This window comes from Pungitius pungitius, chromosome 7, assembly GCF_949316345.1.
Source record: "Pungitius pungitius chromosome 7, fPunPun2.1, whole genome shotgun sequence".
NCBI classification, from domain to species: Eukaryota; Metazoa; Chordata; class Actinopteri; order Perciformes; family Gasterosteidae; genus Pungitius; species Pungitius pungitius.
The window spans coordinates 21,336,377-21,354,339 of NC_084906.1; the positions used below are offsets into that span (position 1 = coordinate 21,336,377).

Genomic DNA, 17,963 nt, shown 5'->3' on the forward strand with positions numbered 1-17,963 from the left:
GCTGCTGGTCCCTCATAAATTAAACAAATTGGAGGCTACAAACAATTGTTCATTTTATTAACGTGTGAAAAAGGCTCAACGACGTATCGATACATTCTGTAATCTTCCAATCAATGACTACGATCCTTCCAGATCAAACAATAACAAATAAACCCAAATCATTTTAAACTGTTCGACAGGTGTGAACCTCATCAGTGCAGCTTCAGAATCTATATTCATGAAACCATTTCTAATTCATTCGTTCATTCCCTGCATTGTGACTTTCAGTTACAATATAAATAGTTTTGTCTTCATGTACATTTATTACAAAAGTATCTTAAAATGTGCACCATGAGGACGTGATGCTTTTAAAAGGTTTGGCACTCGTAGGTTTTGAAAACTAACAGCTCAGATTAGGAAAATAAATTGAGTCTAATGACTGACACGTGAAAAGAAAAGAAAAGAAAAGAAAAATTCATACATGACGAACAACACGTCTGCTGCACGTAGAAAGGCCTCTAAGCAAAATCCCCACGAGCTTGTTGTGATGTGCACAAAGTCTCAGTTTGTTTAGGACTCGCTGTGCTGCACAACGGGTCAGAGGTCAGGGCCCCGGGTCGAGGGGTCAGTGGCGGGCGGCCTTGCAGACCTTGTCGTACACCTCGGGGAAGGCCTCCTTACAGCCGAGCTCGTCTCTCAGTCTGTGGTACAGCCGCCCGTCAAACATGTCCCAGAACTCCTCTCTGTCCATGTACACATCTGCATACAGCATCTGGAACCTGGGGGGGGGGGGGGTCATTATGCTTATCATTCAAATAATGGCTCATTAGCTTATTGAATTAGTTCGGTTTAAGTTGTAATAACATCTGTAGTTCACTTGATTCATGGTCCAACGATATATACTGTATATTGTCATTTTTTAAATTGAACTGAAACAATAAATTTCAAAAATGAATTTAATTGACTTGTTAACTAAATATCAGCAAAATATTATATTCTCTTCTAAAAAGATACTTTGGTGTGCAGGCACTTTATTTGGGATTATTGTTTACATGTTTAATATTTTCCACTTTATTAACAAACGGAGGGGGGGGGGGCATCAAACTCATTCATTTATTAAAGATTGTAAATAAATAAATCACCTATGAAGGATTAATATTAGTGTGAAAGAGGAATAGAATAAAATAGAAAATCATGAATCACTACTTTATTCAGTTTGAATAAAGTGATTCCTTTCATTTCCCGTCACTTCGTGAACCTGCATCACATTTTTTACCTTTTTAAATATACGATTTGCTGTGGAAGCGGAGACCTACCCGTGCACGTCCCTCACAAACTTCTCCAGCTGCCGCGTGGACGCTTTGGCCTCAAAGTGTTGGACTCGTGGTTCCCCGTAAGCTCCGATGTCCACGTACAGCTCCGCCTGCTGCCCCCCGGGGTGCACCATGCCCCGGCCCGGGGGCAGCAGGAAGGGACACAGCCACAGCGGGTACACCTGCACACGCCGCAGGACACGCTGGGGTTCAGTCGGGGCGGGGGGGGGGGGGGGGGGGCAGTCGGGGGGGGGGGGGGTCAGGTCGGGGCGCTTACCTGGACGTCCTGGTGGAAGCGGGCGATGGCGGCCTGCAGGTCCTTCATGGGGACCAGCATGTCCTGCACCACGTGGTGCTGCTCGTAGAGGCGGCGGATGGTCTCGCCCTGCGTGAGCTTCAGCAGGGAGATCTTGGGAGGAACCATCCAGCCCAGCAGCCAGCGGAACACCGGGTTATTGCCGAAGGGAATAATATCCTGGAGAAAGGACAGAAATAGAAACGAGTTCAAAGGTGGCGTAAAATAAATAAAATGACACATCATTTTTATGAGATTTCATGTAAAATATGCAGCAGGTCCAATTGACTTTTGATATTATGATCCTTGCTATTTATTAAATGAACAATATTTAGCCTCCTCCTCCACAACCAATAATCTGCGTTCAGTATCTTAACAAATAACACAAATGACTTCATATCGTTGTCCTGAATACAAGTTGGATTTCTGCACGAGGAGGAACTTCTTGTGTTCTAGCAGAATGAAGTCAAACTCTGTGTGTGTGTGTGTGTGTGTGATCTAATCTGTAGCTCCGCCCCGTTTCCTCCTGCCTTTCATCTCTGCAGCATCCAAAGAGGCAAAGAGCAGCCTGTGACTCCACAGCGTGAATAATTCATCGAGCCACTTACCGACGCAGAGAACCAGAGGACGCCGAGCCCTTCTCACTAATGGTGTGTGTGTGTGTGTGTGTGTGTGTGTGTGTGTGTGTGATCTAATCTGTAGCTCCGCCCCGTTTCCTCCTGCCTTTCATCTCTGCAGCATCCAAAGAGGCAAAGAGCAGCCTGTGACTCCACAGCGTGAATAATTCATCGAGCCACTTACCGACGCAGAGAACCAGAGGACGCCGAGCCCTTCTCACTAATGGTGTGTGTGTGTGTGTGTGTGTGCGTGCATTAGGGTGTAATAAAAACAACAACGCAAGGAGTTGATGAGATGATGACAAGCTTATATCGGGCACAGATGTGCAGCTCCTTTATGTAAGTGTGTGTGTGTGTGTGTGTGTGTGTGCGCGTACCTGGATCTCCCAGAAGATGCTGCGTGTGTGTCTGTGATAGTACTGCCTCAGAGGGATGTACTCCACCCCGACGCGGTCGTCTTGCAGGTAGCCCTCAACGTGTTTGAAGAACCAGGGTTTGAAGTGGAGGCCGATTCTGTTGACCTGAGGTCAAAGGAGGTCAAACAGAGGTCAACAAGTGACCTGTTGCAGCTCGTTTTGTGTCACAGTGACGTCACAGAAACACTTTTTAATCGTTGGGCGGCAGACGTCTGAATGACAAGTGAGACCTTGTCGGGCTCGGCGTGGTCCGTCATCGTTCCCGTCATCACCACGGCGGCGTCCCGGCCGTACTGGAGGCCCTCCACGAACGTGTTCTGCTTGTCCTCCGAGGCGGCGGCGAAGCGGCGGCAGATGTTCTCCAGCCCTCTGACCGGCTCGTAGCGCAGCTTCACCCAAGCCTTGGCCGGCACGATCTTCACCTCAGCCGCCACCAGGAAGCCCAGAGTCCCACAGGACCAGGGGACGGCGTGGAACAGGTCCGGGTTGTCCTCCTGAGGGACGGAGAAGAGGACTAAGCTGACCCACATCTCCGGTAACACAGAACCGTGTGAGAGGTTGTCGTTGGAAAAAGTTTGGAAATGAACGGGTGCTAAAACTTAATTGGCGGGGGATTGGATCAACCATCTGTCAATCAAACCCACTGGAGGAGAAAAGCCTCCAAATACGCTCCTGTGATATCGTGAGGGGAGCGAAGAAACTCGTTACTTTTTTATTTTGCTCAAGGATTTACTATAAACATTTGTTTTAAATTATTGATTACATAATGTGGTTTGTGCTTTGGGTGATTAATGTGGAAAAAGTCAATAATCATGTGTTAAAGCTGCATTCTGTGTAGTGACCAGCAGGGGGCGACTCCTCTGCTCCCATAGACGTCTATGAGGAAATGACTCTACTTCTGTGTAGTGATCAGCAGGGGGCGACTCCTCTGCTCCCATAGACGTCTATGAGGAAATGACTCTACTTCTGTGTAGTGACCAGCAGGGGGCGACTCCTCTGCTCCCATAGACGTCTATGAGGAAATGACTCTACTTCTGTGTAGTGACCAGCAGGGGGCGACTCCTCTGCTCCCATAGACGTCTATGAGGAAATGACTCTACTTCTCTCTTGATTCATTCCCTCAGTAAACATTGTAAACATGAGTTTATGGTCTCAGTCTCTAGTTTCAAGTCTTCTTCAATGCAGCATGATGTTCTTTTAGTGAATGATGGTCACACAGCTCAGGAATGCTCCGTTTGTGTAGTACTGATATTTGTCATGTTGTTGGTTGACTAAAACCAAAAGCCCAAACCCAAAGATGTGGTGCTAAGTAACACAAACACACACACCTCAGTGCAGCGCACCAAGCTGCCGTCAGCTAGCACCAGCTCGTACGCCACGCAGATGTGCTGAAACAGCCCGTAGATGTGGGAGGACGACTCGATGCCCGTACCCATCACCAGGCCACCTGAGAGAGGAGAGCATCTTTAATTTAATATCACTCACACACGTCTGGGCCTCTTTGGGCATCAGGATAAATAATGTGCTGATGGGAAAACATTAGATCGCTGATGGCATCAGGGAATCCATTATGAAACCCAATCCGCTGTGTGTGTGTGTGTGTGTGTGTGGGGGGGGGGGGGGGCTTCCAACGCTGCAGCCATTTCCTCCCAGTTTCATCTCCTGAGCTACAACATCCCCCGTCTAACCCGATTAGAGAAGTCGCTCTACACAGGAAGTCGGCGATTGATGGAGGAGAGTCTCCCTGGATCCCAGAGGGCCGCAGATGAGGCCACTCTGACGGTTACTGGGGGGGGGGGGGGGCTTACCCACAGTGAGGTCATCCAGCTCGGGCAGCACCGGCAGCGTCCAGCCAATGGAGGTGAGGAGGGCGGTCACCTGACCCATGTTGGCCAGCGGCTCGACTCTCACGACCTGAAACCAAAACCTCTGGGAATGAAGACGTGAAACATGGAAGCAGCTCGCCATGCTGTCGTAGTTTATTATTTAACACCCGGCGACACGGAACAGGACGAAAAGACCAGTGAAACGAAAAACCTGCTAGTTAGGACGTTCGATTGAAAGTTATCAGATGTAGAACAAAATGTATTTCCAATTCTTTGAAGAAATGTGACTTACTTTGGCAACTATGGAGCAAATGTATCGCTAATAGTCTTTGTTCCAATTCTCACATCCAAAAGCTACGGGAGGGACGCCTGCCGCTAAAGCTACGATGCTAACCTGCTCACAATGACGTTGCTTTTTTTTTTACAAATAAATAAAATTGCCATAAAAGTAATTTAACAGCCGGTTCTGCTTGATTTCTTTGTCTGAAATGTGTCATTTCTCAGTTCTTAGTAGAGCTGGGCGGTACCAGTTCAACCAGTGAGTCCAGTTTCCATCCTGTATTCTTCACATACCGTCATGCGTAACTGTTGTCGCTCCTCAGCATTGTGTGTTGTTCACGGCTCAGAGATTTAGTCATGATTTACATTTAACGTTATACAACAATTAATAACCCACATGAACACTCTTTAACAGCGTAAAACACCACGACAGTCTGACACAAACAATTTGTAACACTAATAATTGTATATTTATAAAATGACACTGCCAAACTGCATGCTGGGTACAGCTCGCCCGCTATGACAAGAAGGCCGTCGCAACTCGTCCCCACGAGACGAGCCGTGTCCGTTTCCCCGACGGGTTTTGGAAAATCCAATGCAAGTAAAAAATTGATCAGAAAAAAATGTATGAATTGTTTGTCGAGCCGCTGGTTTTGCCTCTGGTGGCAACAGCTAACACGCTAACAAGCTAACATGATAACACGCTAACAAGCTAACAAGATAACACGCTAACAAGCCGGCTGCTCAGGTGACCAGCGTCAATCAATGGATGAGTTTACTCAAAAAAACACACCGTGATTTACGGTGGAACCGCCAGAATCAAACAAAATACCGTGATATGAACGCCGGGACCCACAATGCATCTTTACACCTTGTTTTCAAATTGTATTTGTTATCATTTCATTATATATTGTTTGTGTGTGTGTGTGTTAGTTGGTGATAAACTTATAAAAAAGACCCCAGTTTGGGAATCACTGGTTTGGTGAGCTAGCGCGCTAAAGGAAGCTAACGGGCACGAGCTAGCGCGGCGTGACTCCTCCCACCTGCCTCTTGGTGTCCACCTCCAAGATGTCCATCATGTTGATCATGATGTTCTTGTGGGTCTTCTTGTACTTCCCCACCCGGAGCGACACGGTGAGCCAGCCGGGGCGACCCGTGCACATGTGGGTCTTGGCGCCGTCCTTCCTCCACTCGCGCACCTGAAGACAAAGAACACAAAGAGCTTCTTCAAAAGGCCTCTGCAGCTCATTTAAACTCTTAAATATCTGAGACATGTCTAACAAAGGGAAGAAGGATCATGAGCCCAAAGATATGGATCAGTCAGAACACGTTTAATTATGAAGCAGGTTAATAACACGGGGAGTAATTCATTGACGACGATGACTCTTTCCCACAGTGGCTCTTTCATTACCCATGAGCCCTTGCAAAAACAGGTAACTCCTCCCTGAGGTATCTCATAGAGGCCAGTGACGCGCAGGACGACACACACCTGTGAGAGTCACTGCCACACAGGCGGTGGTGGTGGTTATGATGATGATGATGATGATGATGATGATGATGATGATGATGGCCTCACCTGTCGCTGGACGTCCCGCACGCGCTGGTCGTGCAGTTTGGGCGCGGAGCACATCTTGAAGATGAGCCACGCGCGCACATAGTAGTACACGTCGAAGAGCACGGAGAGCGGCAGCAGGAACAGACACACGAAGATCCAGCGCTGGTGCACGATGACGTAATCCAGGCCCTTGACTCGGATCCACAGCAGCAGCGTCAGCAGCGCGCCGCCGACGTACAGCAGCGCGTCCATGGCGGCAGAATGCGGGGAACCGGCCGCGGACCTTTTACGAGTCCCGGTGGCGGCTGAGTGGACCGTAGGTCGCTGGCCACTCGGCCCCGCCTCCGCTGCGCGCTGATTGGTTCACACGGCTAACCAGGCGGGGCCGAGCGGCGGCGAACACTTTACGGTCATTGGTGGAACAGGTGACTGTTGGGCTCAGCCAATGAGAAAGCAGAGAGGCTGTCACACCACGCACGCGGTCCCTCATGGCTCTCCTACGTCACTGAGACCACATCATCCAACCTGACTTCGGACTACTGATACTAAGATATATATAAACTAATGTTTAAATCATCCAACCCGAGTTTAAACCACTGATACTAAAATATATATAAACTAATGTTTAAATCATCCAACCCGAGTTTAAACCACTGATACTAAAATATATATAAACTAATGTTTAAATCATCCAACCCGAGTTTAAACCACTGATACTAAGATATATATAAACTAATGTTTAAATCATCCAACCCGAGTTTAAACCACTGATACTAAAATATATATAAACTAATGTTTAAATCATCCAACCCGAGTTTAAACCACTGATACTAAGATATATATAAACTAATGTTTAAATCATCCAACCCGAGTTTAAACCACTGATACTAAGATATATATAAACTAATGTTTAAATCATCCAACCCGAGTTTAAACCACTGATACTAAGATATATATAAACTAATGTTTAAATCATCCAACCCGAGTTTAAACCACTGATACTAAGATATATATAAACTAATGTTTAAATCATCCAACCCGAGTTTAAACCACTGATACTAAAATATATATAAACTAATGTTTAAATCATCCAACCCGAGTTTAAACCACTGATACTAAGATATATATAAACTAATGTTTAAATCATCCAACCCGAGTTTAAACCACTGATACTAAGATATATATAAACTAATGTTTAAATCATCCAACCCGAGTTTAAACCACTGATACTAAGATATATATAAACTAATGTTTAAATCATCCAACCCGAGTTTAAACCACTGATACTAAAATATATATAAACTAATGTTTAAATCATCCAACCTGAGATTAAACCACTCATACTAAAATATATATAAACTTCACATTGTAATTAATTAATTGTAATTAACACGCTAAAGTCCCGGCCCTAATTTTAAATTAAACAGTGACACTGAATCATCGTGAGTTCTGGTGTCTCTAGTGGAATCAAAGCTGACCTTCCTGATCCACATTTGGGATTTGATTCTCTCTCCTCAAGGTGCCGTGTGTCAAACGTGTTTATTTCTTCCAGGATTTATTCTCCACTCAGCTGAGGAGGACCCTCAGACTGGTTTAGCTCCATAGGGGAGTCGGTATGGATCCTCTCAATTCACACGCGGGCATCAGCACACATGTCGAAAAAAGTGAAATAAGGATCACAGCATAAAAGTAGTGAAATCAACTAGGGCTTTATTAGAAATGCCGTTATATGACTTTACTTGACCTGCAATTCTATTATAACGGTATGGAACGGTTGTGGATTCCAGCCTGAGAATCTATGAGAATTGAGGTTGGATTCAAAAGCATCAACAGGTGTGTGGTGGAACAGTGCAGGGAGATAGCAGGAAGGCTGAAGTGTGGAGGATCCTCAGTTCAAACCTGCGCTCTCAGAAGGAGGGTTTGGTTGCAGTCAGGGCTTCAAACTGTTAACTTTGAAACAGTTTTGAGGTTTAGTAAACAATCCCAAGGTCTAATATGAGAAACGGACACAATGAGGTATGTGCTTGAATAGCACAAGGGAACAACTGAAGGGCTGCAGGCTCCAACCTGCTGTCTGAGGTTGTGGGTTCAAGCCTGAGAATCTATGAGAATTGAGGTTGGATTCAAAAGCATCAACAGGTGTGTGGTGGATATATGATATTATGATATTTTTTAAATGTCAGTTACCCAAAACTAAATTTATTTTAGGAAGAGCCACCATGTCCCTTGAGGGTTGAACCCAGATAAGGTTTAAAGTACAGAAATTTGGGGCATTTGGCATTAGTGACAGGGACGTGTAGGTTGCTCCATCTAAGATCATTCCAGTCATGTCATAGGAAAAAAATATTGTGAAAAAAGTCAAAATATGTAGGGTCAAAAAGAAAAGATTTTTATATAGGTAAGTAGACCTTCTGTAAACTATGTTTTTTTAAGTAGACCGATACTTTCAAGTACATTCAGAACATTGGTTATTTTTTCAGACGTGGTCTTAGTTACCCTGGTCCTTAAACCAGTCATCTGGTGCAGCGTAAAAAATGTTTAATGTGTTATTTTTTGTGTAATTAATTAACGCGCTAAAGTCCCGGCCCTAATATATATCAAAAGAAGGAATTGACAATTCACTTGTTTTCTTCAGTGTCCCGTAAGTCCTGATTCATTGCATGTAAAGCCACCTGAAATATGAGCATGAGATACTAATTATTTCTCTAATAAACTCGTTCAGGTGGACAGGTACATGCTGCAGGAGGATTTTTAAGAAGTTTATAGAAATAAAGGGTCTGATTCCTGCCTCTTAACACAAGTGTGTCCAACATCAGCCGAATCTTACGTAAAGTCAATGTTGAGAGAGGAAGCAGCTCCTGGTTTGGTCCTGCTTTGTGACCTCCTCACTACTCCGCCTACGTCCTTTTGTTGTCTCCAATAAATCCAAAGAACGCGTAGCGACGCCCTGCTGTGCGAATCACGTTCAGCGGAGCAGCTTGTTTCTGCAAAGACAAAAGGCCTCTTGACTTATTGATCGTCCCCTGCTGATAGACTTAAAGCACACGCTTCAATTATTAATCAAACATACTGGAAATACAAGAGGGGACCTTTGGACTCTGTCACACTCGCTCGCTTACACAGATTCTTCTCCCAAGCCAATCAGACCAAACATTTCTTTAGTTGTACTAATAAATATTTGAATATAGAACGTCAAAGCAGATCGAAACTCAACTGCAAAATGATGAACTCGAACGTTGTGACCAACGAAAGCAACAACGTGGCCCTTCATTTCACTCTATTTCGTCTCCAACATGTCCATTAATGTTTATCGCTGTCTCTCTCTCTCTCTCACACACACACACACACACACACACACACACGCACACACACACACACACACACACACACCCCCCTCAGACACATTAGACGAGGGAGGGTGGGGCGCCAGTGGAGATGCCTTAATGGGCTCGGCCGTCCTCTGGTCCATCTGCCCGATGAAGACACAGCTCCTCCTGATGCGTCTTCACAGGGTCATTTGTTGCTTTTTTCTTCGCCATCAAAGCCGCTGATTTCGACACTTTAACCCGGGAGCCGGAGCCGGAGGGGACGTCCCCACCAGGAACTCAGGACATGGAAAGTACGGGAGCGAATAAGTAGGATCCAGGGAGCTTTTTCCGTTTCCTGCCCCTGTCCCTGTGGAGTAAATGTCTTTGGATGCCTGGTCTTCGTCCTGAAAGTTGACCCTCGGGAAGCAGGCGAGGTCCCGGGCCGGGAGGATGCCGTCCCTGCACCACGGCACCATCTTCATCGGAGCCTTCCTCATCGTCACCGGGGGCTCCACGGCCTTCATGGCCTCCGCCCAGAGCCGCCTGCAGGCGTTCGCGCTGTGCTGCGTGGTGCTGGGGGTCTTCATGCTCATCCTGGGGCTCTTCTGGGCCATGAACAGCAAGAGCGCCGCCAACTACAACCACCAGGAGTTCGACCCGGATTGCCCCCACTACCCGTACGACTACCCCAACTTCGGCAGCCATGCCCTCTTCACCCCCCCGGGGAGCCGCTTCCCGGAGTCCCAGTCGGCGTTCCTGCCGAGGTGAGACTTATTAGACTTATTGTGTACAAGTGTATTTTCTGTCCTGTATTTGTATAGAAAACTAGTCCAATTAACCTGAATATTTATTTTTTATGAAGACACTAAACCCGGTTACTATACAACGTTATTATTGTCTTCAGGGGGCATCTGTTCATAAGAGGTGAGAACATATTCTCCAACAACTGAACGTCTGACTAATTCTGCTTGAATATGTGTCCCAGATGACAAAATCCTCTACTGGGAGTTTCCCAGTTACAGCGTTTACAGTAAAGGCCCCAAACACAGTCAATCAAATATGATCATGACAAGGGAGATAGTTAAAGAAATTAATGATCACTTCAGGAAATACACCTGCTTTTTGCCTGCTAAAAAGTCAGATGAAAAACTCATACCACTCTGTGTAAGCTGAACATGACGTAAAGTAGTCCCAACGGATCCCTGTGTAGACCTATGATAACACAATCATCCCTTTTTATTTTGATAAAACAGAAATACTAGGAAAATACGGAATTATTCTAATTATATTTTTACAAAGAGACTAATTAAAACCACAAAGAGACTAAAGAGATAAAATCAAATACAAAAACACCAACGACGACTACAAAGAGACTAAATATGACTGCAAAGAGACTAAATACAACTACAAAGACACTAACGATGACTACAAAGAGACTAAATATGACTACAAAGAGATAAAATATGACTACAAAGAGATAAAATACGACTACAAAGAGACTAAATATAACTACAAAGAGATAAAATATAACTACAAAGAGATAAAATACGACTACAAAGAGATAAAATACGACTACAAAGAGACTAAATACGACTACAAAGACACTAACGACGACTACAAAGACACTAACGACGACTACAAAGACACTAACGACGACTACAAAGACACTAAATACGACTACAAAGAGACTAACGACGACTACAAAGACACTAAATACGACTACAAAGACACTAACGACGACTACAAAGAGACTAACGACGACTACAAAGACACTAAATACGACTACAAAGACACTAAATACGACTACAAAGAGACTAACGACGACTACAAAGAGACTAAATACGACTACAAAGACACTAACGACGACTACAAAGAGACTAACGACGACTACAAAGACACTAAATACGACTACAAAGAGACTAACAACGACTACAAAGACACTAAATACGACTACAAAGACACTAAATACGACTACAAAGAGACTAACGACGACTACAAAGAGACTAACGACAACTACAAAGACACTAAATACCACTACAAAGAGACAAATGGTTTAAACACACAAACCCACAGTAGAGATTCAAAACAACAGTAAAGACTCACAAACCAACTACAACAACACAATAAAGCGATTAACCGATGAAGTTTGCTTCTCTTGCTCATTTTATGGAGGGGGTGGAGTCGTTATTGATCTTTTCTCACTGAACAAATAAACGAAAGCTTGTATTTCGTATCGTGAGCTTCTGTGTGGACACACAACTCAGATCCACCGCTGTAATTCAACAGCTTTGTAGCTTCCATTACTTCCCTGTGAAACCCGAGACTACCCGTTATGTACCAGGGTACCCGACCAACTCCCCCTCTCTCACCCCCCCACCCTTTGTCCTGGTGCTTCCACTATGGGGTTTTCTCCCGATTCGATCTCTTGTTTCCTCGGCTGCAGGACGATGGAGCGCCACCGGCACGGCGCTCGCGGCGAGGAATTCGACTACCCTCCCATGGACGCCGGGGGTTTTAGTCCCTCGCCTCACCCTCCCCTGTGGCAGGAGCCCCCACCCCCCTACGAGGTCGCCATCAAGACCACGTGCAGCTCCACGCAGCTGCGGCGGGCGTACTCGGACACGCACCTGGCGAGCGAGCCCCTGTTCGGACGGTCGAGAGAGATCAGCTTCGAGGTGTAACATCGGGGGACAAAGGGTCCTGAGACAGAGGGCCGGGGGCCGGGGGGGCTTTTACTCAGACTCAGCCATAGCTGACCTCACAAACTCCATCAAACACTTGAAGCATGTTTCTTTCCGAGGGCGCCGAACGGGTCCTAGCATGCTAGTAGGTAAACGCATATCCAAATGTACGGTGACACGCTGGAACCCGAGAAGCGACCAGACGAAGATACGTCCTGCTTTTAGTGCTGGATGTTGCATTGGTTTTTTTTGTGGAAATCACAGCGACGCTAAGCTAAGCTAACTGTGACCAAACACATCCATGAACAAAGAGCTGTGAGCTTCACTGACTCCAGCAGATGTTTCACACAGAAGAACAAAAACAACCATAATAACTAATTATGGGATGGAATTACGTTAAACATCTGAAGTGATACGATGTATTTTATTTGCTTGGCTTTTCGTAAACTGTTTAATATATTTCTCTATAGTCCACGATCAATTAGCTTGTGCTACTTAGCAGAACCGCTCCCGTTTATAATGGAGACCTGGTCCCAGATTATCTTTCTTAACTGTATTCAATTGACATGAAAATACATTTTACACACACACACACGAAAACACGTGTAATAAAAGAAGAAATGTATCTCAACTGTTAAATAAAGAAACTCTTATTGTACGGTATGATTGTGTTTTTACCTGAATTCTTTTCAAAGTAAATTTATGTATTTTCATCCCTTTAGTTGTTAGATTTAGAAATGGGACATTTAAGGGGACAGTTACAGGTAAATAAACAAATTAAAGATGCTTCAACAAGATAAAATGGCTTAAGATGAATGTTGCATCGATATCGTTTGGTTGTTTTGGTCCCTGCTATTTGTGAAAAATATGCCGTTGATAAACAGTCATCAGTTATGTGATAAAATAATAAGAAAATAACAGAACAGCTCACGCTCAATGCAGCCTTTGAACAGCACTTATTGTCCCCTATCTATATGTGTATATATACACATATATCGACCCCCCCAGCAGAGCCCGTCCTCCCCCCGCAGTGACCGTGTCCCGCCCTGCCGCGTCACCGGAAAGCCTCATCGTAAAAAAACCAAAACACTTCCTCATGCTGCTGCCAGATGGAACAGAAGCGACACCCAAAAGGACCGGAAATGCTCCTCCTACTGCGGGGGAGGGACACGGAGACACGGCAGAGAGACGGGGCGGGGGGAAGGGGGGGGGGGGGCAGACAGAGGGAGAGGCTGGGGAAGCTTTTTGTGAGTTTCTTCAGGCTGCACGAGCGGAGGGAAAGTTGATGAAGAGGAGAGAAGATGTGGATCAGCTGCTGCTAACAGAGACTTCTGCTCAGGTAGAGACAAAGAGACAAAGACAGAGACAGAGACAAAGAGACAGAGACAGAGAGAGGATCCATGTTTACGCACCAGGCGGATTTACTAGTTGCATATCCGTGTTGCCCCTCCCCCCCCCCTCGGGCCCCCGAGGTGTCAGCTTCCTTCTGCTCCTCTCCTGCAGACTGGCTGCTGCTGAAGACCTTTGGAAGCAGCCGGGGGGGCTCCGGAGATGCCGCCGCCCCGGGGCATGCTGCTCTGCCTGGGCATCGTGCTGATGACAGCCGGGGGGGGCATGGCCCTCGGCGTGGGCCTGGCCCAGCAGTCGGCCCCTCTGTTTGCTCTCGGGTTGTTCCTGGCCATGGGGGGCGTGGCCCTGCTGGTCAGCGCCATCTGCATGGCGATGAAGAACCTCCAGGTGGCGGTGCCCGGGCATTCCTTGCTGCACCCCCGCACGGGAACCCCCTTCAGCCCCCAGCAGGCCCTAGCGATACAAAGGTAGGGCACCTGTGTATCATGTGTAGTGACCAGCAGGGGGCGACTCCTCTGCTCCCATAGACGTCTATGAGGAAATGACTCTACTTCTGTGTAGTGACCAGCAGGGGGCGGCTCCTCTGCTCCCATAGACGTCTATGAGGAAATGACTCTACTTCTGTGTAGTGACCAGCAGGGGGCGACTCCTCTGCTCCCATAGACGTCTATGAGGAAATGACTCTACTTCTGTGTAGTGACCAGCAGGGGGCGACTCCTCTGCTCCCATAGACGTCTATGAGGAAATGACTCTACTTCTGTGTGGTGACCAGCAGGGGGCGACTCCTCTGCTCCCATAGACGTCTATGAGGAAATGACTCTTCTCTCTTGATTTATTCCCTCAGTAAACATTGTAAACATGAGTTTATGGTCTCAGTCTCTAGTTTCAAGTCTTCTTCAATGCAGCATGATGTTCATTTAGTGAATGATGGTCCATTTAGAGTCAAACAGACTATAAAGAGGGGACGCTTTAGGGCGGGGCTACACGCTGATTGACAGGTCTCTCTACCAGACGTATAGGGCGTCTCTACGTCCTCCTCCGTCCATATAGGGTCACTTCCTGTTCACTTGTTGGCCAGAATTGTAACGCTGAACTTAAGACTTGAATGTAACAGGGAAACAAGCCGTGCCGTCCTGAACAGAACGTTCCAGGCTTCCAGATAAATAAAGTGGTCTGAAGACAAACACCAGAGCTGAAGAACACAGAGGAGCCCTATTAGGACCTTCAGATCATGCTTCATTATGACAGGGTTACACTCGAGAAGCTCTGCCCTTCGTCTTGTCCCCCGACGTCTCCCGTCGCTGAAGGACGAGGACGCCGGGATCTTAAATGTGTGAAGAGGAAGTACTTCGACAGTGGAAGGAGACGCTGAAAAGAGCGGAAATGTGATCTGTTCACATAAACACTAAAAGGAATTTAGGTTTAAGGTGTTGTTGAAGTGTTAAAGTTCATGTCACTTGGAGTAGTGTGATCAGCTGGGAGCCGCAAGGTTGGTGGTTTGAATCCCAGCTGCTCCATGTGCCACGTCGACGTGTCCCTGAGCAGGACCCCTGACTGCTCCCCAGGCAGCATGTAACACATGGGTTATAATGCAATGTAAGTCGCTTTGGATCAAAGCATCAGTTAAATGACGTGTGATGTAATGAAAGCTACGTGGACACTTTTTACATCGACAGAAACAATCGGAATTAATGACAGAAGTGTAACACTCAGTGAGCTGAGAGAGACCCGTCAGGAGCTAACGTAGCACGACATAGCACGGCGTAGCATGACACAGAGCGACATAGCACGGCGTAGCATGACATAGAGCGGCATACGAAAACGTAGCACGATATAGGACAATGTAGCACGATATAGGACAATGTAGCATGACATAGCGTGACGTAGCACGACGTAGCACTACATAGGACAACGTAGCACGATGTAGTGTGACGTAGCATGACGTAGTATGACGTAGCGCGACATAGGAAAACGTAGCACGACATAAGACAATGTAGCATGACATAGCATGACGTAGCTGCTGTGGGACGGGAAAAAACACAGCAGACTCTCAGGAGGCCGCTCTCCACTCAGTAGATATCCAAACACTGTCCCTTAAACTTAATAACGCCTTATTTTATATTTAAAAATATGAATAACTTTCTGTAAACAGAAAAACTCTCAAGTGGTGAAAAATAAAGCGTGAAATGACAATATCCCCCCCCCCCCCCCCCCAGGAGGTTGGACCGAATACGTCGAGAGATGTCGGAGGACTCCGTCAGGTCGGTGGAGGCGGAGCCCCCCCTCCCCTCCACCCCCCCACCCTGGACCATGGAGCCGCCCCCCTCCTACGACACGGTGATGAAGAGCCAGGAGCACAGCGAGCGGCTCTGAGCTCCATGAGCCTGTTGTCGTTGTTGTTGTTGTTGTTGTGTGTGTGAGCGGTTGCTAAGGAAGGGGGGGGGGGGGGTGGAAAGGGGGGGGGGGGGGTCTCCTCTGTGCCTTAAAGACGCTCTGAAGTCAAACACAGGCCAAGAAGACAAAGGCTTCCTGTTGTGATTGACTGTAAAAGGAAGTGGTCCCAGAGCCTGTGTGCGATCATGTGACCAACCACTCAGACCTCCACCTTGGACCTGCAGCGTGGACCAGGTGGACCACCTCCCAAAACGTCCCCACGCATTGAGCCTCCATCTTGTAATCCGGCGTCTGTACAGCGGTGACAACGTGTGGGCGGAGCCGCCTGAACCAATCACGTGTCAGGATGTCAACTCATTAAAAACAAATTCACGGGACTGATAACTGGAACCTTCCACAGCCAGCCCCCCAGGGCCCTAAAGAGTCATTGTGTTTACACGTGCACGCCTCCTCCTCCTCCTCCTCCTCCTCCTCCAATGTGTGCACACGTTACCAAAAACTTTGATTCATATACTTGGAACGTGCAGAAGAGAAATGAAGATTTCTTAGAAACCGCGAACAAAACGACCGGCTCAACGAGTCTCCAACTTTTGGCCTGAAGCTTGAATCAAGGTGACCCTCATACACACACACACACACACACACACACACACACACACACACACACACACACACGCTGTAATAACCAGCCGAGTGGAACCCTAACTGCCTTTAAGCCTCTGCTTCCAGTCTTGGTTCTGATGGTGGAGGGGAAGCCGTACCGATGCGGGCTGGTGGCGGCGGGCCTCTGCGTGATGGCGCTCGGCCTCTTCATCATGACTCAGGAGCAGCCGCACGTCTACGCCTCCATGTGCGCTCTGGGGGTCACCATGGTGTGCATCGGCACCGCCTGGAGCCTCTGCCAGTGCTACCCCAAGGTAGACCTGTGTGTGTGTGTGTGTGTAGGTCTGTGTGTGTGTAGGTGTGTGTGTGTATATGTGTGTGCGTGTGTGTAGGTCTGTGTGTGTGTAGGTGTGTGTGTGTATATGTGTGTGTGTGTGTGGATTGATTGATTGATTTGACATTGATTAGTAATGGTAAGCGTGTGTGTTTCAGGTCATTTTGGCTCCTGACATTCAGGACAGAGGTCGAGAGGACGTTATGTTAACCGCAGCCGCAGATAGGTAGTGTGTGACACACACACACACACACACATTCACACACTCACCTACACACACACACATTCACACACACACTCACCTACACACACACACACTCACACGCTGTGTACCTTTAGGCCTGCTGCGATGCTGCTGACCTCCTGTGGACCCGACGCCCCGATGAGCTGCAGCTGTCCCGCGCTGCAGATGGTCTGAAGGCGGGACTACGGCCCCCATCGGACCTCCTGATTGGTCTGAACATCCTGCGCTGCTTTTTTCATGGTGCATTCAATATGACTTTTTACATCGAGTCAGAGACAGATTTATCTGTGTGTTGTGTTAGTTAATAAAGTTTTCTATTGCATTTATATTTGTAATCATTCATTAGAGACTGTGGTTAAGGTGGGGGGGGGGGTTAGTGAAATGAGCGGTTTAAAACTTAAGGCGTTAACAATCGTTCATCTAAGCGTCTCTTAATCCTGATGTTTTTAAGATAAAGGAGCGACGAGCTCTTCTTCTGGGGAGTAATCCGTGTTTAGAAGGAAGAAGAAGAACACGTCACACGTTGTGCATTCCAGTTTATTTTATATCAAATTTCCCCTTCGTCAAACTCTTGATGTACAAATTAAAAGTTGAGTTGTAACATGCAGAGTCCTTCACCATGACCGTAAAAAGCTAAACAGTTGCCCCGGTCACCCCCCCCCCCCCCCCCGTCGACCCCCCCCCCCCCCGGTTCAGACTGACTGCTGTTAGAGTTTCTTTTAGAGACAAGAGTCACTGTCTCATCACTTGGCACAGATTTAGGGGGGGG

General features: G+C 46.9%; 4 protein-coding genes across 5 annotated transcripts; 3 read left to right on the plus strand and 1 right to left on the minus strand.

The window, feature by feature from the left end:
* Window positions 1-40: 40 nt before the first annotated feature.
* Window positions 41-6,586, minus strand: dhcr24 (24-dehydrocholesterol reductase). Its single transcript, XM_037470510.2, has 9 exons — window positions 6,302-6,586; window positions 5,769-5,924; window positions 4,429-4,534; window positions 3,949-4,067; window positions 2,851-3,114; window positions 2,582-2,725; window positions 1,570-1,767; window positions 1,296-1,474; window positions 41-758 (listed from the first exon to the last, which is right to left on the minus strand). Exons 1-9 carry the CDS (start codon window positions 6,530-6,532, stop codon window positions 605-607), a joined length of 1,551 nt encoding a protein of 516 aa, XP_037326407.1. The 5' UTR covers window positions 6,533-6,586; the 3' UTR covers window positions 41-604.
* A 3,188-nt stretch (window positions 6,587-9,774) lies between these two features.
* si:dkeyp-51f12.2 (uncharacterized protein LOC100151460 homolog) lies at window positions 9,775-12,333 on the plus strand. The gene is made up of 2 exons (XM_037470452.2): window positions 9,775-10,352; window positions 12,032-12,333. The coding sequence occupies exons 1-2, from the start codon at window positions 10,039-10,041 to the stop codon at window positions 12,267-12,269; spliced, it is 552 nt and encodes a 183-aa protein (XP_037326349.2). The 5' UTR covers window positions 9,775-10,038; the 3' UTR covers window positions 12,270-12,333.
* Window positions 12,334-13,490: 1,157 nt separating this feature from the next.
* On the plus strand, window positions 13,491-16,041 carry si:dkeyp-51f12.3 (uncharacterized protein LOC107988041 homolog). Its single transcript, XM_037469690.2, has 3 exons — window positions 13,491-13,608; window positions 13,773-14,086; window positions 15,836-16,041. Exons 2-3 carry the CDS (start codon window positions 13,821-13,823, stop codon window positions 15,990-15,992), a joined length of 423 nt encoding a protein of 140 aa, XP_037325587.1. The 5' UTR covers window positions 13,491-13,608; window positions 13,773-13,820; the 3' UTR covers window positions 15,993-16,041.
* Window positions 16,042-16,084: 43 nt separating this feature from the next.
* bsnd (barttin CLCNK type accessory subunit beta) lies at window positions 16,085-17,851 on the plus strand. Of its 2 annotated transcripts, none has more exons than XM_037469491.2 (4): window positions 16,085-16,625; window positions 16,730-16,930; window positions 17,109-17,176; window positions 17,290-17,851. In XM_037469491.2, exons 2-4 carry the CDS (start codon window positions 16,754-16,756, stop codon window positions 17,366-17,368), a joined length of 324 nt encoding a protein of 107 aa, XP_037325388.2. In that variant the 5' UTR covers window positions 16,085-16,625; window positions 16,730-16,753; the 3' UTR covers window positions 17,369-17,851. The 2 variants fall into 2 exon arrangements, with proteins under 2 accessions (XP_037325388.2, XP_037325387.2); XM_037469490.2 differs by having other exon boundaries at window positions 16,743-16,930.
* Window positions 17,852-17,963: the final 112 nt, after the last annotated feature.